A 16,897-nucleotide genomic window follows, 5' to 3' on the forward strand; every position below is an offset into this window, starting at 1 on the left:
TATATGCGTCCGCTCTGTTCGTGACAGGTGTATATATATACATAGCAGCATGATGTTGTCCTGTTATTATAGTCAAGGCAATTACACAGGATAATTCAGGAAGCTTACAGTTGAAGAATTTAGATAGATTTTGTAAGTAGCAGTTTTCTTTAAACGATATAAAGCTACATATTTTTATAACCTGTACTCACGGGTAGTTGAAATAATACCCAGTCAATGTGTTTTGCAAGCATCGGTCTAACTATGCAAATGATGGACCAGAAAATTGTTTACCTCCATTTTTCTCTGACATGACTGCTTGCAGATTTCAAACAAGAAGAGGGGATGGGGGTGGAGCATAACAATGTATTGTTCTATGTTGAATGCAAGCCTTGCACATACCCTTTCGCTGTTGATCGTTTGTTTTAGTAGTGACGTAAACGTAGCCAGTATTGACTCGAACATGGTGAATACATTTGTTGGAAAGCCACTTTTGTTCAGGGAGTAACATTTTCGAGAGAAGTTTAGCTCAGCATCGCTGATGATATTTTTGTGTTAATACATTGATATTATTTTCTCGAAATTACTGGTAAAAATGCCACATACCTTTGTAGCACATATGATTTCAGGGTCATTATACAGCGCAACATTCCTCAATCGACGCATGCCCAAAACAAGTGGTACGCATACATGTAATATATTGGTCCCCGGGATGGGGAGAGTCCAATTATGATATTTCTGAAAAATTACAGGAGCCCTTGCTTGCCTTAAATAATCAAACAACTTTCGCATCATATATTTTGTTTTTCAGCTTAATAGCAGTTGGATTTGTTTAGTGAGTAATATGACCTATATTTCGACTTAGAAAGGCGATAAAATTATTCAAATACATTCATGTGATGTGGATGCAGCTCTATTGAATGGCCGAAGGTAACCGAATATGAAAAGTAATCATAGTCTGATTCCCTGCTTTGTATGTTCACATGTTCAATGAGTTGCATTCGCAATGCGAAGTCAGACGAACGCAGACTCCACTTTATCATGTGATAAAAAAAATTGCCACATGAAGATAAAGACTACAAGGGATATTGTGTATGTACACATTTGATGCGGTACTCACCAGAATATTATTTTTAAAAAATCATAAAAATAAAATACGTATATGAATCCAAAATGGTCCATATTTTTCGATAGGGTTATTAAAACAAAGCTTAAGAGAAATATTCACTTGACCCAAGAAGGCAGTTCAAAAAAGTTCATGCACCTCAACCGCAAATGTACACCTGCATTTTTCACGTGCTGAAGATCGTTTCTAATAACTTGTGATACTCACATTGCAAACACAAGTCCTTTTCCTTGGTAATAAGTTTGCAAAACATCGTGTTCTAAACAGCTTGATGCAATTCAAAATGTTGCCATTTCATCCGTTTTTAGATATTCTACATGCCTCGACCCCACATGTCTACTGATATGGGTGGCGAGCTCTTTCTCTTAGCCGACTATTGGTATTTCACTATCTACGTACTGTAGACTAACTATGTGAATTGTATCAATTCACATGAATTTCAAGGACAACAAGATCCAAACACCTGATTCACAAATATATTCATATCTTTAATTAGTAAACAATACTAGCCGAAAAAGTTACACCCTAGCTTTAAATTAAGAAATTTGGCAGACTCCAATTTCCGAAACTATCCCCTGCCAACTAAAGCTTGATTATCAAGCAGTGACAAATTCATCCCTTTCATTTTCTGCTTGTTAGTGACTCTTCAGTACAAATGTTAGTTATATGTTTGGTTTGATATAGAGCAGTCACAGCAATTCGGTCACATAACTAATTTACAAACTTGTCACAAACGGGTGAAGATGAAGGAAAGGAATCTGAGTGTCAATAACGAGGCTTTGTTAATTGTGCACGTTTCCCACTACAATTGCTTCTCGAATCGATTCCTTAATAAAATTGATATGAGCTTATATATGACACCCTTAATTTTGGACACAATTATGATGAACATATCAACCGTCTTCTACGAGGGGTTAGGGTAATAAATGATTTATAAATATTGCACATTTTACGCTGAATCGTCTAAAATAATAAATCCGCAATCCCGTTCCTTGATCAATTTTCATCGATACTAATATATCATTGTACATGAAGGCCCATATTTTTTTCGAATATTATGATCCAAATACCACCTTCCATGATAGAGTGAGATTGACGATATCTTTACAAATATTGGTGATCTCTGACTATACCGCACAAGAATTTCATTTGCAATAGATTCAGTGAACAAAGTGGCGTATCAAACCTTGCAACTGCGGGGTAGGTCAGACTGGACCAGTAGGGAACCAAAATGCATGGAAGATAATATATACTAAAACAAAATAGAAGAATAGTTTAAGAACAGTCCGCTCGAGGTTTGAAGACTGAATTTACGTTCCCCTGACAAAAGATTTCATAATAAAGTTTTGCATGTACAAGTAAATTTATAACGCTTGAAAAAGAAAAGAAAAACTCGTGAGTTCATAAATGGCAATATAATTCTGATTGTTTTGAACTGAGCAAATTGTTTGCAATCATATTGTATATAAATGATAACGTGATACTGATTTTGAATTTATTATACATCAACCAATTCTGATGACGTCTGGTTCCCAATTTCCATGTAATTTTATGCAACGCTTTATCTATACCAACGCCATAGACCATAATAATAACATGTTTTCTTTTCTTGTCGGTACTAATGGTACATTTTGGTAGACACAGACATACTTATTTTTCTTCATCCCATTACTGTCTCTTAACCCATGTTTGCGTCATCCCTTTGTAAAAGAAGGATTGTACTTTGGTTTTAATCTGTACTTCCACTACACGGAAATGGAGGAGCACTCTCCCATTTACACTTAATTCCTCTCTAGCTCTCTAACCCCTGTCCTCTGACTCTTTCCACATTTCTAAAACACATTCACACTGTCATTTTTAATGATTCATTGTGTTTAGAATTTTCGTCTAATGTAATATAAAGATATCATTGCGCTTTTATCTGTTTGCGTTTCCAAAGCGTTGAAATTCAAAACTAAACAAATGCATTAAGTCCTTTTATAGCAAAGTATGTACTTTTTTTTCGAATATCGTGCAATAAAAGTATTCCGCTCCATGAGCTATTCATTTCCCAGGCATGCGTAATCATTAAGCAAACGCAAGAATGTTATGTAGAACTCTATGTCAATGAAAGCGAATGAAAATGGAACTTTCAGAAGATGCAGTCTTAAATGTGCATCTTTTGGCAAATTAGCACCCCACCCACCCGCGCCTTCAAGAAAAAATAAGGTGGTCATATATCTCCTTGTGTCAGTTCATACATAAAATATATCAAAAAATCAATTGCAAATGGAATGCTTTACAATCCCGTATTTAGTTTACTTGAAAAGGATCATCGTGCTCTGATTACCAAAATTGATGTTCTTTACAAATGTTCAAAAAGTGGACAAGTCGATATGATACTGCGTATGAACCATTCAACGTTTTATAAGGCGTGAAGTTTGTATAAGACCTTTCAAGTCTGGACGTGAATGACATCTGCTAGTCACTGCTACTATCATGTAAAAGACGTTTAAAATCTGACATGAATAAGGTCTGCTAGTCAATACTACTGTCATGTAAAATGTGCCATTACTGTAAGGCCTTTAAAACCTGACATGAGTGAGATCTGCCAGTAAGTGATAACATGTTGTAACATTCGCATATGGTCTTTAAAGCCTGACATGGGTGAGGTGTGCCATTCAGTGTTACTGTGATTTTAAATTAGCATAAGGCCTATAAAGCTTGACATATATACGGTATGCTAGTCAGTTTGCATGTGATATAGGATGTACCATCTCTGCAAGGCTGACATAGGTAAGGTCCGCTAGTTTGTCCTACTGTGATGTACAATATACCATATTTGTAAGGCCTCTCAAACCTGACAGAGATAGTACCTGCTCGTCACTGCTATTGTTATATGCAATGCACTACGTTGGTATAATGCCCTTCAATATGTCATCTCTATTTCACCTTTCAAACCTGAATCTGACGATGTCTGCTTAGCAATACTAACATGATATATACAATGTACCATGTGTTTGTATAAGGCCTTTAATGCCTTATGTATAAAATGTCTTATATTCAGTGCTGCTGTGATCTAAAATGAATAAGACCTTTCAAACCTAACAAGGATGACGTCTGCTAAGTATTGCTACTGTGATATACAATGTACTATGTCTCTATAAGGCCTTTCAATGTGTCGTCTGGGATAATGTGTGCTAGTATGTGCTGCCATGATATCATTTATGTAATATTTGTGTAAGGTCTTACAAGTCAGAAGGATAACATCTGCCAGTCACTGCTAATGTGATTAGTTGGCAAGGGTGACAAAACGATGCAGAATTGTGAAAAGAAACAAATGTTCATATTAAGAACATTTTTCATTTCAGTACTCGTTAATAACGAATCCCTTCATTGTAACACACAAGGCAAATATGATCATTAACTTCATTTTATAACGCGGTAGTAAAATTAAATGTATAAGGTACTTATTTATAAGATGAAGCCACTATAATGAGCTGCATGATATTACACAAGTGGACGGCATTATAATGGGGAATAATAACCTTCTAGAATGATCCATTGAGACTTGTTTACTTACAACACAATAACCTACAAAATTCACGTCGGAAACTCTAAGACCCTAATCAACATATTAAACACTTCTTATTTTACCCGAATAATAATTTGGTTAATATGCTCTTACACATAGAGAATACTAAAGCAATTTGTAGTTGTTTACATAAATGAAATTTTAAAAAATGTCAATCAAGTTAAGCAGAAATGAATTCAATTTTGGACAAGGTCAAGTCCAGCAGAAACATGGTACATTACAATAACATGTAATGGAATAAAAAAAAAAACAACAAACAAGTAAATTAATTATACATTACATTGTATTACTACATACCAAATAAATGAGTTATGTTAGTTTGCAAGTCAACTAATCAAATAATTTCACAAAGTGTTTCTAATTCGTAAACAGCAACAGCAGCAATGCTGCTACTACTTCTTCTTCTTCTAATAATAATAATAATGATAATAGTAATAATAACAAGATAGCAACAGCAGTTCATAATGAAATATGGTACATGAATTTTAACGACATTGCTCAAGATAATTACACTGTTCATTTTAGATCCTTGAGAAAATATTATATTTTTATGGAGAAGGTTTAGATGCAGACGCCCATGATTATTTATTTATTAGCAATGTGTTCCTAGGTGTGTCCCTGGGGTATACATTAATGTCGTTTCTAGGCCGTTATAGTTAGCAATGTGTACATTGGTGTGTCCTTAGGAAAGCTGCATAGCTTCAATTTCTTGGCATAATATAACAATTATGTGCACCTCAGTGTGCACATGGGGAAAGCTATTAACTCCAGTTTCCCTTTATGATACATCACATAATATTCAAAACGTGCCCTTAAAAGCCAAATGAATAGTAAACCAAAAAAAATTTTAAAAAAATCGAAAGAGTCTTACTTTGGCTAATGCGGATAGATATATAAAGCCCATTAAGTATATGTTTAAGGGATAAGAGTGAGAAGCAGCGGAGTAAATATTTTTTCATTATTTGTAATTTAATAAGGGTGATTCATTCAGATAGAACTATTTTATACAGAAGTTTCCTGTATGGGGTAATATATGCTGAATAATGGCGACATATTCAGATATCATATTTTATATCGAGGTTTTATGTGGAATCAGAATGGCAGATTACGATAGCACTATTTTACGCAGCTAGTCTTTTTTAATAATGATGACATATCGTTATTTTACAAAGGTGTTGTGGCCCAAATTTATTAACTCAGAAATATCCTGATTAGAATGGTGTGTTCATTGGTTACCATGGTTATTGCATATGTCATTGAAAAGTCCGTTGATTTGTGTTCAGGGGATAAGAGTGAGATATAGTGGGAAAACATACATTTCCTCATATAAGGTTTGTTTAATATGGATTAAGATAAGATTGAGATATTGCTATCTCACATAGATGTACTGTTTATGGAATAAGGAGGATAAATTCAAATATAACTATTTTACACAGGGTTTCCTTACTTCAGGATGACAGATTCAAATCTCAATAGTTTTCGTAAGTGTTCTGTATATTGAGTCAGAATAACAGATTCTGATTTCACTATTGTACAAACTTGTTTGTAAATTGCTCAAACTTGTTCACTCACTCTCCTAATTATAAATATTATGTTTGGTATGGAAGCAACCGTTTCACTTCAGATCAAACATGCAATATACCGTCTTATATCATCAAGTCGTTGATTGTTCCAGTAATGAACGAGTGACATGCTTATGTATTAGGTGTTCTTGCATCTGATTGGCTGTGCTGATGACCACTCTAGAAACTGTATTTTGATCACAGAACCAATCAGTATGCAATATGGTGTTTTCCTTCTCATATGTAATGCTTACAAAGTGAATCACGATACGTTCAACTGATATGAGAATACGATGTTTTAACTGAAATACATTCACATAAAACTGCTTCAAAAGCTCTTTCCGTCCACATTCTCTGATTAGTAGAAAACAAATACAATTCCCCTAACATATTAGTGAAAATTATATGGTACTCATGTCTGTTTATTTTCTGTTAGGAAATGAGTTTACACGCTAATACTTTAATTTAAGGATGTTGTCATTCTGTATTATTTACCATTGAAATAATAATTCAAACCCAAAGACGTAAACTAACTGTCATTACCTTACAGACAGTTTGAAAAGTGTATAGAAGTACCATGCTCAGTGAGGCGGCATCTTGTGTCCTTATCTCAATAGCCAGCTTCCGATTTACATTTAATCCTGCCCTCGAGTTTCCGTACATTGTCAAAGTCACGATGCTGAATTAATGGCCGAATACGGTCTATATTAAACAGGAAACAAAACTTAAACTCTTGACCTTTGGTTAATTGTAAGAAGATGTAGGTCCTTACAGTACACGTGATAATTAGAGATTAGCTTCTCTTCAAAATATTCCGCTTGAAAGCATAAATCAAGAACGAAAAATAAAGTAACTTACAATAAGGGTCTGTTCGGATTTAAGATTCTGAATTAATCCAAAGTCACACGTTCGACAAACTCAAATATGATTAAGACACAGAGATGATGCGTCAAACATCTTTCAGTTAAGCTAGGTAACAATATCGCAGCCAAACAAAATACAAATAAATAAATAAATAAATAAATTAGAAACATACAGTCAATGTACACACTACCACGATGCTTTGAAATTTTGCATTTCATCCTATATTTACGAGATTGCTTGAATTATTTACTATCACTGATATGAAATTATGAAGTCATGATTTTATCTGTATCTCCGTTCACAAATTAGCTTAGCAATTACTATTTATTTCATCATTTATTTACATGACGTAACAATTTTATCTGTATTTCCGTCTAAAAGGTAAGTTAGCAATCGATCTGTGCGTCATCAATTTATACAGGCCTTGACTGCAAAGGTAATTATCTGAACTGCATGCATCACATGGATGTGATATGTCAATCCCCGACAGTAACTCTGCAGTATGTGTCAAAACAGTCCTTAATCTTGTTAAATTGTATATTCAGAGTAGATTTAGTTGAAATTATTAAAAATGTAATTGCTTCAATATACATAACATATTGATGCATAGTAAATTGATGAAGGGCGATATCTTTGAATTAAGTGATCAAAATTTGTGGTTGTTTGCATTGTAAGTCGATGAAAGTCAAAGTGTTTTCATAGACTGATCAAAATTCGATGTTAAATGCATTGTAAGGCTATGAAAGGCAATATATTTTGTATAAACATATCAAAATTCCGGGTTAATTGCACGGGTTCGTCGCACGATGAATCTTCATTAAAAATTGTATTATTTATTAGTATCGAACATTGTGCTGCTGGAATGCTCTTCATGAAAGACTGGCGTCCGTCAATCATGAGCTATTATTTAAGGTAGAACTCTAATCATATAAACTATTACAATCATTTTAAGGAACAGCTTGACAGACACTTTGATGAAACTTAAAACAAATAAGGTTACAACGTGCATAGTTTGAAAGTTGGTAGGTTGTACTAAATTTGGTGATTAAAACACTCTAAAAGAAACCCACCAAATTATCCCAGTGATTGAACATGAACTTTTGAAGATGAATCTTTGACAATATTTGATTGCTAATACGCCATTGAAATACTTATTTTTACACAAATATGGCCTTACCTTGCACAATGTGGACAAAATGTATTCGTTATTGGATATATCTAAATAGATGATGGGTTAAAACTTCACATCGCATCGGGTCTTTTGGACTGAAGCAGCATACGATGCTTGATAAATATAATACTAAATAGGACACTGGTGGGGTTTAAAATATGATCATGGACGGATGTGTGGACGATTAGGCTTAATAAAGGACGAATACATTTGCAAAAGAGCTGACGAATAGTGGAGTAATACAGACACACCCAATTAACTGACTGTTTAGTGCTCCCTGTACATAGCGATATCGGTTAAATTCCTTAGCAATGAAAACAAACTGATTAAATGAACCTTATAGTATATTAGGTTTACTTGAGAAAACTTGCATTCAAAAGGTCAAGTTCTAAATGAAAATATGTTTTCAATAAAGGTATGATCTCCTTGACTCTGTGAATATCTGTCTGCTTCTATGTGTGTGTATGTGTGTCGGTCTTGAATTTTACTCTGTAATTTTATATTTCCCGTATAAACTTATGGTTTTCCTACGTCTGTATTAAACGATTGTAGGTATTTTCATGCGTCTATTGGATATATTGTCTTACGAGAGGTTTGAAAATTAATCACTAACAATGCCGAAAGATCTAATTACGAATTTATTTAAGAATACATAGCCTAGTTTTATTAAAAATACGCGTATATATTTCAAATGAAGAATAGTGATGTCGGTATCTGAATGTAGTGTACTTAGTTTCAAATATTTTCAAGTATATTTGCAATGATAGAAGCTGAGTGCTGAGTGCACTTTTGTATTAATAATCGTATCGCCTCCGTCACGCGCTTGCAGCATACCATCTACATGCCAACCTCATTAACATTCAACATTCTATCTACACGGTTAAGATTGCAAAATATTAAGCTAGATGAAATATATTCACAAACGTACAATTAGTAAAATAGGAATAACTAAATTCTTATAATAAATGTTCTGAACATTACTAGAACTACATTTTGTAGCGGACATACTCGGGATGTGGGGAGTTCATTCACTGGGTCAATACACAGCCGCGTGTAGTAAATTTTCGTTGAAAGGGCAAATATATGGATTTGTATGTGATATAAATACAATGTATCACCCGATACGTCCATTGTTACAGCCTACAAGCCTGGAATTGTTGATATTGTTAAGGCCTTCAAACCGCAACAACGTATATGTTCGTACGATGCAGTATACGTTATGTAGCTACCAAGCCTTAACAATGTTGTTGGAATATTTTCTCTGTTGTGCATGTGCGCAATTTCTAAAACTAAAACATCCGGTTGCAGAAGCTGTGGGCCATTCAATTTCCCTTTGTTCCTGGTATGTAGATCTTGAGTATGGCTTCATTCCCAAACTTATGATAGATTTTGATCTTGGATTTATTGTGTTGTCTGTTACCGAAGTAATTACAACAATAATAATTTGTATCAAATGGAAGAAGTAATTATCTTTGATAGAGATTGCCTGATAATTCATTTTCCGTGATGTTGATTTGTACAATTAAAAATAAATGCTTTGACAAATTACCCTAGAGATGTATCTGGAGAATTGTAAATGTGCAAAGACTTATTTATAGGAACAGTTTAGCAAAGCTGAATTTTGTTGTAGCAGGTTGCTCAATATTGGTTTAGACAAGATGCAATAGCGAGAGAGTTGTGTTTAAGTCAGTTGAGAGCAGGTGTGAATAAAACTCCTGAAAAAGCACTGGTTTTTTTTGAGGTAATTATTCTTCGTTTTTATCACTTTAATAATTCCATTTTATTTGTTAGTGCCACAATTTTGGAATGGTTTGTGCTTTTTTATAGTATTATTTCATGGCGTTGCATTAAATGCAAATATTTGTCGTTGAATCCATTTAACAGTAGATAAAAATGTTTGTGTGTGTTTTTTATTAAGGAAAATGGTGTTCTCATGGGATCGAAAGCCAGCCAAGAGAAAATATATATCTGTTCAAAACAAGTCAATTAGGATAAAGTATGAGAGAATTTTACCAACTTCTAGTAGAGAACAAGACCCAGTGGCCATAGATGAAACAAGTGGATCTCTTCCAAAGGCAATATCTGCATCTGGGTCCATATCCTTAAACTCAGAACTTGTAGATAAACAATCAGAAGAGGCAGTTTTTCTCTCAGGTAAAATACAGTCTGTCCCTAGTTTAAGATCCTAATGCAGAGTCCTTGCAAAAAGAACATGTTCTTATTTACAAAAATACCTTCCTATAAGAGTTGATAGAATGTTTCCTGATATTTACCGTGTCTTTCTTTAATTGACATCCCAATCATTCAGTACATAATAAATGCTTACCTAACAGATGTCTTTAATTGGCAAATACTTCCAGAAAAGCAATAAAATTAGAACAGCCAAAAGAGGCATAATTACAGAAGAATAAAATTACAGTGGTTACAGCCTGAATATACTACAAAAGCAAATTTATTTCTAGCATTTTTTCTGTCTCATACATATATGTGCTTATTTACATTGATTTTACATGCGACTGGAATATATGTATCATATGATGTATAATCTGTTATTTTTCTCTTATTAATCAAGAACAAATAAAGTGCTTACAAATCTTGCAGATGCCTTAGATGAAACAAAAGTCTCCTACCGAGAGAAGAAGAGAACAAGACTAGAAAATTGGGCAGCTCTTGCTGATGAATTGGTTGAAGTTGGCACAGCCGTGTTGTTTACACCACCTCACAGTCAGTGCATTTGTTGTACACAAAGTCCCGATCAGATTTTTCGCTGCATGGACTGTGGCACATCAGCCGTGTACTGCAGAGAATGCCTTGACATTTGTCACAGTCTGCCACATCTGCACGTGTTTGAAGTGTTTAAAGTAAGCTGTTATTAATTTTTAATGTGTAAGTTTTGTTAGCATCAATTTATATTGTTTTGTATGAATTGAAATTGTTGTCTGTATATTTTACATCTTCAAGATATTGATATACAGTCCAGGTTATCTTTTTATTAATTACCTTGTTAATCCTCAGATGATCTAGTCAGTTTATGAAAACATATTTTTACCCAGGGAGTATAACATTTTGCAACATTTGTATATTAATGTGATTTTTTCATTCTTTTTATTTTCTTTTACATTATTTTTCTTCAATAGTTATCTTAATAGTATTAATTGTATTTACAAAAGATTTTTTTTTATTGTATAGAGATTATGCCACAGGAGGGAATATATATTTTTCAAATGAGAAGTAACCAGGATTTTCTTGTTTTTCAGAATGGTACATTTGTTTGTGTGGACACAGATACACCAGTGTGGAGAAGGCCAGATAACCATGTATGTCAAACCATCTATTGTCAGCAGATTGTAGTAATGGATGAACATGGTTGGTATACATTTATCCTCTTTAATATATACAAATTAAAAATGGTCCATTATCATTTCTAAACAGAAATTTACAAACTGCTTCTGGGGGCCCCGAGTGGCCGAGTGGTATAAAGCGCTCTCCGTTACGGATCACTGCCATCTGACCTCTGCCTGCGTGTGTTTGAGTCTCGGATACAGCCAATGTCGGTATGTGAGAAAGCTTGCCAGTAGCTTCTCGTGGGTCGGTATTTCTTTCCAGGTTTTCCTGGGTTCTTCCTCCGCCATTAATACTGGCCGCCATGTATAGCCTATCGTGTGCTGAAAAATGGCATTAAACACTACAAGAACAACAACAACAACAAACTGCCTCTGATAAATCACCTAGCCTGTTTGACAAAATTTGAAGGAGAAAAAAAACATCCTGGAATGGCTACATTTCAGACTGGTACTTATGATAAGAAATTTGAATCTGATATGTACATCACTACTACATGTGGAAACAAAATTCAATTCTTCCTGCAAACTGGTCAGCCAAGTTTAAACATTTTTAAGAGGAAACCTTTCTTATTATTAGGCTTCTTAAGTTTGCACTAATGATACTAATCAGCCACTGATAATGACTTTGCTGCTTTCAGGTAATGTTCATTTTTTACACCTTCATTTTTCCAATAAGCATTTTTCTTTTAACAGGCAGACAGCACAAGCGTATCATTGAATTATGTGGGTGCGAGTCTGCGGCAGTTACAATGATCCGTAGTTATCTCTGGCCTTCCTCACCTAAGAATCCCATTGTAGGTTTCCACATAGGACTTCTTGAGTGGATGACAGCGCTGTTGCTGGAGTGTCATGTGTCTGCCAAAGGTTTATGTGAAGCTTTAAAGGCCAAATTGTCCAAGCATCACAAAGGATTGTTTGATTCAGAAGTAATGTATTCAGTTCTTGTCTTTTTCATAATTATTCCATTTTTGTGTTTATATTCTTTCTTGAAAACAGTTGTTAAATATTTATATATGTAATGAAAGATTATTATTTTAGTGGTTTGTAAATTGATGTTTTTGTAATGAGTTCTGTTGTTTCCAGCAAAAATTAGTTTTTTTTTTTTTTGGTTTTCAATTTGTGGCATGTAGCAACTGTATATCAACATAAAATTTAGATTTTACAGAATATTCTTACAAGTATCCAGTTCACCCAGATTTTATAACCTATGCTTTTTGCCATAATTAGCACACTGGGTTTGTTGAATATTTGACAGACTTGGTCACATTATCCTGTGAAAGCATTTACACATCATGTATGGATATATAATTTGGTGTTATACATTTTCGAAGTTGTTGTATTCTACTCACTGGTTCAGTTTCACATAATGTGATTTGAGTCTGTTTAAAATAGAAATAACTGAAGACCTGCATCCTGTTTCTAAAATAAATATTTCTGATAATTTTGATTTTGTTGCATCTTTGTAAATGTTGTTTTGTAATCCTCATGCTTTACAATGATACTAATACCCTTTGCCTGTCCGTTTTGGGGTCTCCAGGTGGCCAAATGGTCTAAATCACTCTCCATTACAGATCACTGCAATCTCACTCCTGTCTGCGTGGGTTTGAGTCACTGGCTCAGCAAAAGTAGGTATGTGAGAAAGCTTCCCATCGGTCGATGGCTCTTTGGGGTTTTCCCGTTTCTTCCTCCACCAGTTATACTGGCTGCCATGTATAGCCTATCTGGTGCTGAGAAATGGCGTTAAACCCCACAACAACAATAACAACTGTCTGTTTTGTTGATCTACCTATCAACAGATCTTTTTTTTTCAAAACTGCTAGGTGGCATTTCACAAAACTTAGTATGTTTTATGATCTTTCCCACAAAGTAAATATCATTTCAAAGAGGGTTCGAGTTTTGCAATCACCCGGTGGGAGAGAAAAAATGTTCTGTCACATAATATTTAGGTATATATTATGTTATAGCAGGAAGATGCACCATCTGTGTGACACATATTCCATTCCATTTTTTGTGGTAATCACAATTTCTTGTTTTACAATGGACAAAGAAGAAATAAACTGTATCCATGATAAACAAAATTCTGAAAGTTAGTAGCTATTTGGCAAAGTATCCAGTATGCATATTTTAACTATCTCAGTTGGTCACATCGCCTTTTCTTTTTTCAAACAGCTTTTATATGAAGTTTTGTGTTTACAAGATTCCGTTTCATGTGAAGTTGACACATTCAAACAAGAAATATATTTAGATGCTTTAATTTATTAAATCCTGTTGAAATTTTGGGAGGGAAACGTTAGGACCAAAAAATTCCATCTCTACAGGAGATGTCAGTTTACTTATGTGCTATGAGTTATCAGTAATATTTATTATATCAAAATTGTATGCCCTTCTGTTAGATACAGTATAAAGTTTAAAATGAATCAAACTTGTTATTTATATTCTTGTTTTTTTGTTGTTTATTTTCCAGTTTAAAGACGTTTATAAAATTTTAATGAATGAATGCCTGGTGCAGTATCGAAATTTTAGGTACAGGATCAGTCACCCTATACATCTTTGTGAAGAAATTGATTCTGGAACCCAGTGCCCAGCACGCTTTGAGGTAATATCTGCTTTAAGAAGCCAATGGATGAATATATGTATTTATGTATGTATGTATGTATGTATGTATGTATGTATGTATGTATGTGTGAATATATATATATATATATATATATATATATATATATATATATATATATATATATATATATATATATATATATATATATTACATTATTCCTAGTATTGTAGGCTGCAGTTTCTCATTATGTTTGTATATATCATCTGACAGGTATATAAATTTCCTTTGGATGCAGTAAGATATGCAAACAACTCTTTTATGCATAAAAAATACAGTTTCCTAGTTGATATATAAATCTAAATTTATGCAAAATATTAAGCATGCACATTTCCATCTGGCACTTGTTATTTGATGTTGTTCATTGTACAGTCTGATAGAAGTCTTCATTGCATGTCAGCTCTGACACTGAAGGTTGATGGGTATAAGGAATTCGATTTAAATAAGTCAATAATGAGAGGCTTTTTTAACATAATTTTGACCAGACAGATGTACCACAACATTTCCTATAACTCATTTTCAATTTCATTTTCAGAATCCACAAAAGATTATTTCTTTTGATGCAGATTTCCAGTTGGTCAGAAAGGTTTCATCGGGAGCTGAGGCAGGAAAGTCTAAACATGATGGTCATTTCTTTCTTGATCAGGATGAAGTTGATAAATTCATGGATGGCTACTCCACAGAAAAGACAAAGAATATGCAGGTAAAAGGCAGTTCACAATGTAAGAAGAGTTTTAACTACTTGATTCTATACTTTATATACTATTTTCCTCAAATAAAGACAGTTTCATTAATTTACTCATATTTTTGTGAAGCTATTATCTTTTTAGATGCTTTTTGTTTACCATTGCCTGCCCAGTGCCATCAGATGACAGATACATTAATTTATTACCACATCTCCATCCACTACAGATTGTTACCATAATAAGTACCATGTATGCTTAATTTCCACCAAATAGTTTAGAAGGTCATACATATGCAGTTTTGGAGACAGAATGGTAGTTTGCATGCAGCTAATGCTTGAACGAAAATCTTGTAGATCATGAGTCTTATAACAAGTTCTATTCTCGTGCTTTAGCGTTTAATAATTTATCATCTAGCTGCTTTGCATACAGATGAAGGATTCTGACCTAAGTTTTTTAAGTCACTTCATATTTACCATAAAATTTTGCCTCATCTTCTGGACTCTTGATGTAGTTATTTTATTTTGCAAGTTTCCGTTTGTTTATTTCAGGAATGCAGTGAGTTTCAAGCTGGCAGTGCCCTAAGATCCAAAGCAAAGAACAAGAAACTTGATGAAACTGCTCTGTTTGGTTCTGCCTGTCGTCATGAATTCCCACACTATTTTTTCAACCTGAAACATGGTGAAAGGTATGCAATTGTTTTTTTTAACAAAAGTCTTAATAATTTAGTAGCCACAATATCATTTGGGTAAATATTTGTCATGCAAAGTTTTATTTTCCCATCTTTGAAAATTGGTTAATGACTTACCAAAGTTTCTCTCCTCAAGGAATGTAACTGCATTAAAGATTTTTTACATAGTTGAATAAAATATCTTTACGGCTCAGTTATTTCAATCAATTTTACATTTATTCGTAATTAGTCGATTACAATATTGTAATGATTATTTGTTTTGAACAGCATTGAGATTCATTAATACCGGTAGTAACTATTTGTTACTGGCAAAATTTTACAACTAAAGTTTGGTATACTTATACAATTGATTTTTTTTTTAATAAGATCTTGTATGTTTGAATTTCAATTTTATTACAGAATTGGTTATTCAGTGTACCTGCTTGAAAAATTAGTTGCAGAAAACAAGGACAGCCAAATGCACATATTGTATGATATAGCTTGTCTCCTGGAAACCCACCTGAAGGTACATGTCTGCCCTGTCTATTATGTGGGTGAATTTCTCCTGACTTAGTTGTGTATGTGGCCATGTCGTATTTCATGCAGTATTTCAGTAATTTTTCTGTTTTGATTCTCTCTCATTTCCTGATTGTTGTACAATACATATCTTCTTTAATTCATTTTAATGTATTAATTGAAAACACTTCTTGTTTATAATTAAATTTAGGTTCAGTATTTGATGTCAGATAATCTGTCAATAGATTGAGGTGTGAAGCATAGCTGAAACCTCATTACCACTTTGTGAAAGTTTTGTCATTTTGTTTTTGGCGTCACTGTTATTTATGTGTTCAATAATTATTATGATAGTGTTGTTTCTAATCATTTTCAGCTTGCAATTTTGTTCTTCAGGTGCATTCTATTAGCATGGTATCATTGTGATATTGTAACATTTTTTGTAATTTAATTTCATTGTTTATTTTTAGAAAAAAGAACGTACTGATCTGTTGGATGCAGTGAAACTAGTTATCTCAATATTTCATTGCTATGGACACAAAATGGCTTGCCAGGATTGTTTTCCCTTTACCAGTAAAAACATAATGAAATATATCTTCATATACCTTTTGAAATGTTTTTAATTGTTGATTGTTCCAATATCAAATGCCTGTCTTTTTTAATGAAAATGTTATATGATGATGTAGACGCTCGGTGTATGCACCAAAGTTGTAATGACAAAGGAAATCTTCTTGCTACTAGCATTTGTAAAAATGTTGCAGTTTGTTTCAGATAACTGTATTTATAAGATCACGAAA

The 16,897-nt window shown here is 33.5% G+C and overlaps 1 protein-coding gene across 3 annotated transcripts; it reads left to right on the plus strand.

Annotated features, from left to right (window-relative positions):
* The first annotated feature begins 7 nt into the window (after positions 1-7).
* LOC149786932 (uncharacterized) lies at positions 8-16,886 on the plus strand. 3 transcript variants are annotated; one of them, XM_089977464.1, is made up of 10 exons: positions 8-132; positions 10,195-10,430; positions 10,878-11,137; positions 11,534-11,642; positions 12,314-12,546; positions 14,085-14,216; positions 14,770-14,937; positions 15,469-15,605; positions 16,008-16,113; positions 16,571-16,886. In XM_089977464.1, exons 2-10 carry the CDS (start codon positions 10,199-10,201, stop codon positions 16,721-16,723), a joined length of 1,530 nt encoding a protein of 509 aa, XP_089833590.1. In that variant the 5' UTR covers positions 8-132; positions 10,195-10,198; the 3' UTR covers positions 16,724-16,886. The 3 variants fall into 3 exon arrangements, with proteins under 3 accessions (XP_089833590.1, XP_089833588.1, XP_089833589.1); XM_089977462.1 differs by lacking the exon at positions 8-132 and adding an exon at positions 9,302-9,618; XM_089977463.1 differs by lacking the exon at positions 8-132 and adding an exon at positions 9,302-9,618 and having other exon boundaries at positions 12,419-12,546.
* The last annotated feature ends 11 nt before the right edge of the window (positions 16,887-16,897 follow it).

The sequence above is a fragment of the Sinohyriopsis cumingii genome, chromosome 12 (genome assembly GCF_028554795.1).
Source record: "Sinohyriopsis cumingii isolate HCF-2022 chromosome 12, ASM2855479v2, whole genome shotgun sequence".
Taxonomy (NCBI): Eukaryota; Metazoa; Mollusca; class Bivalvia; order Unionida; family Unionidae; genus Sinohyriopsis; species Sinohyriopsis cumingii.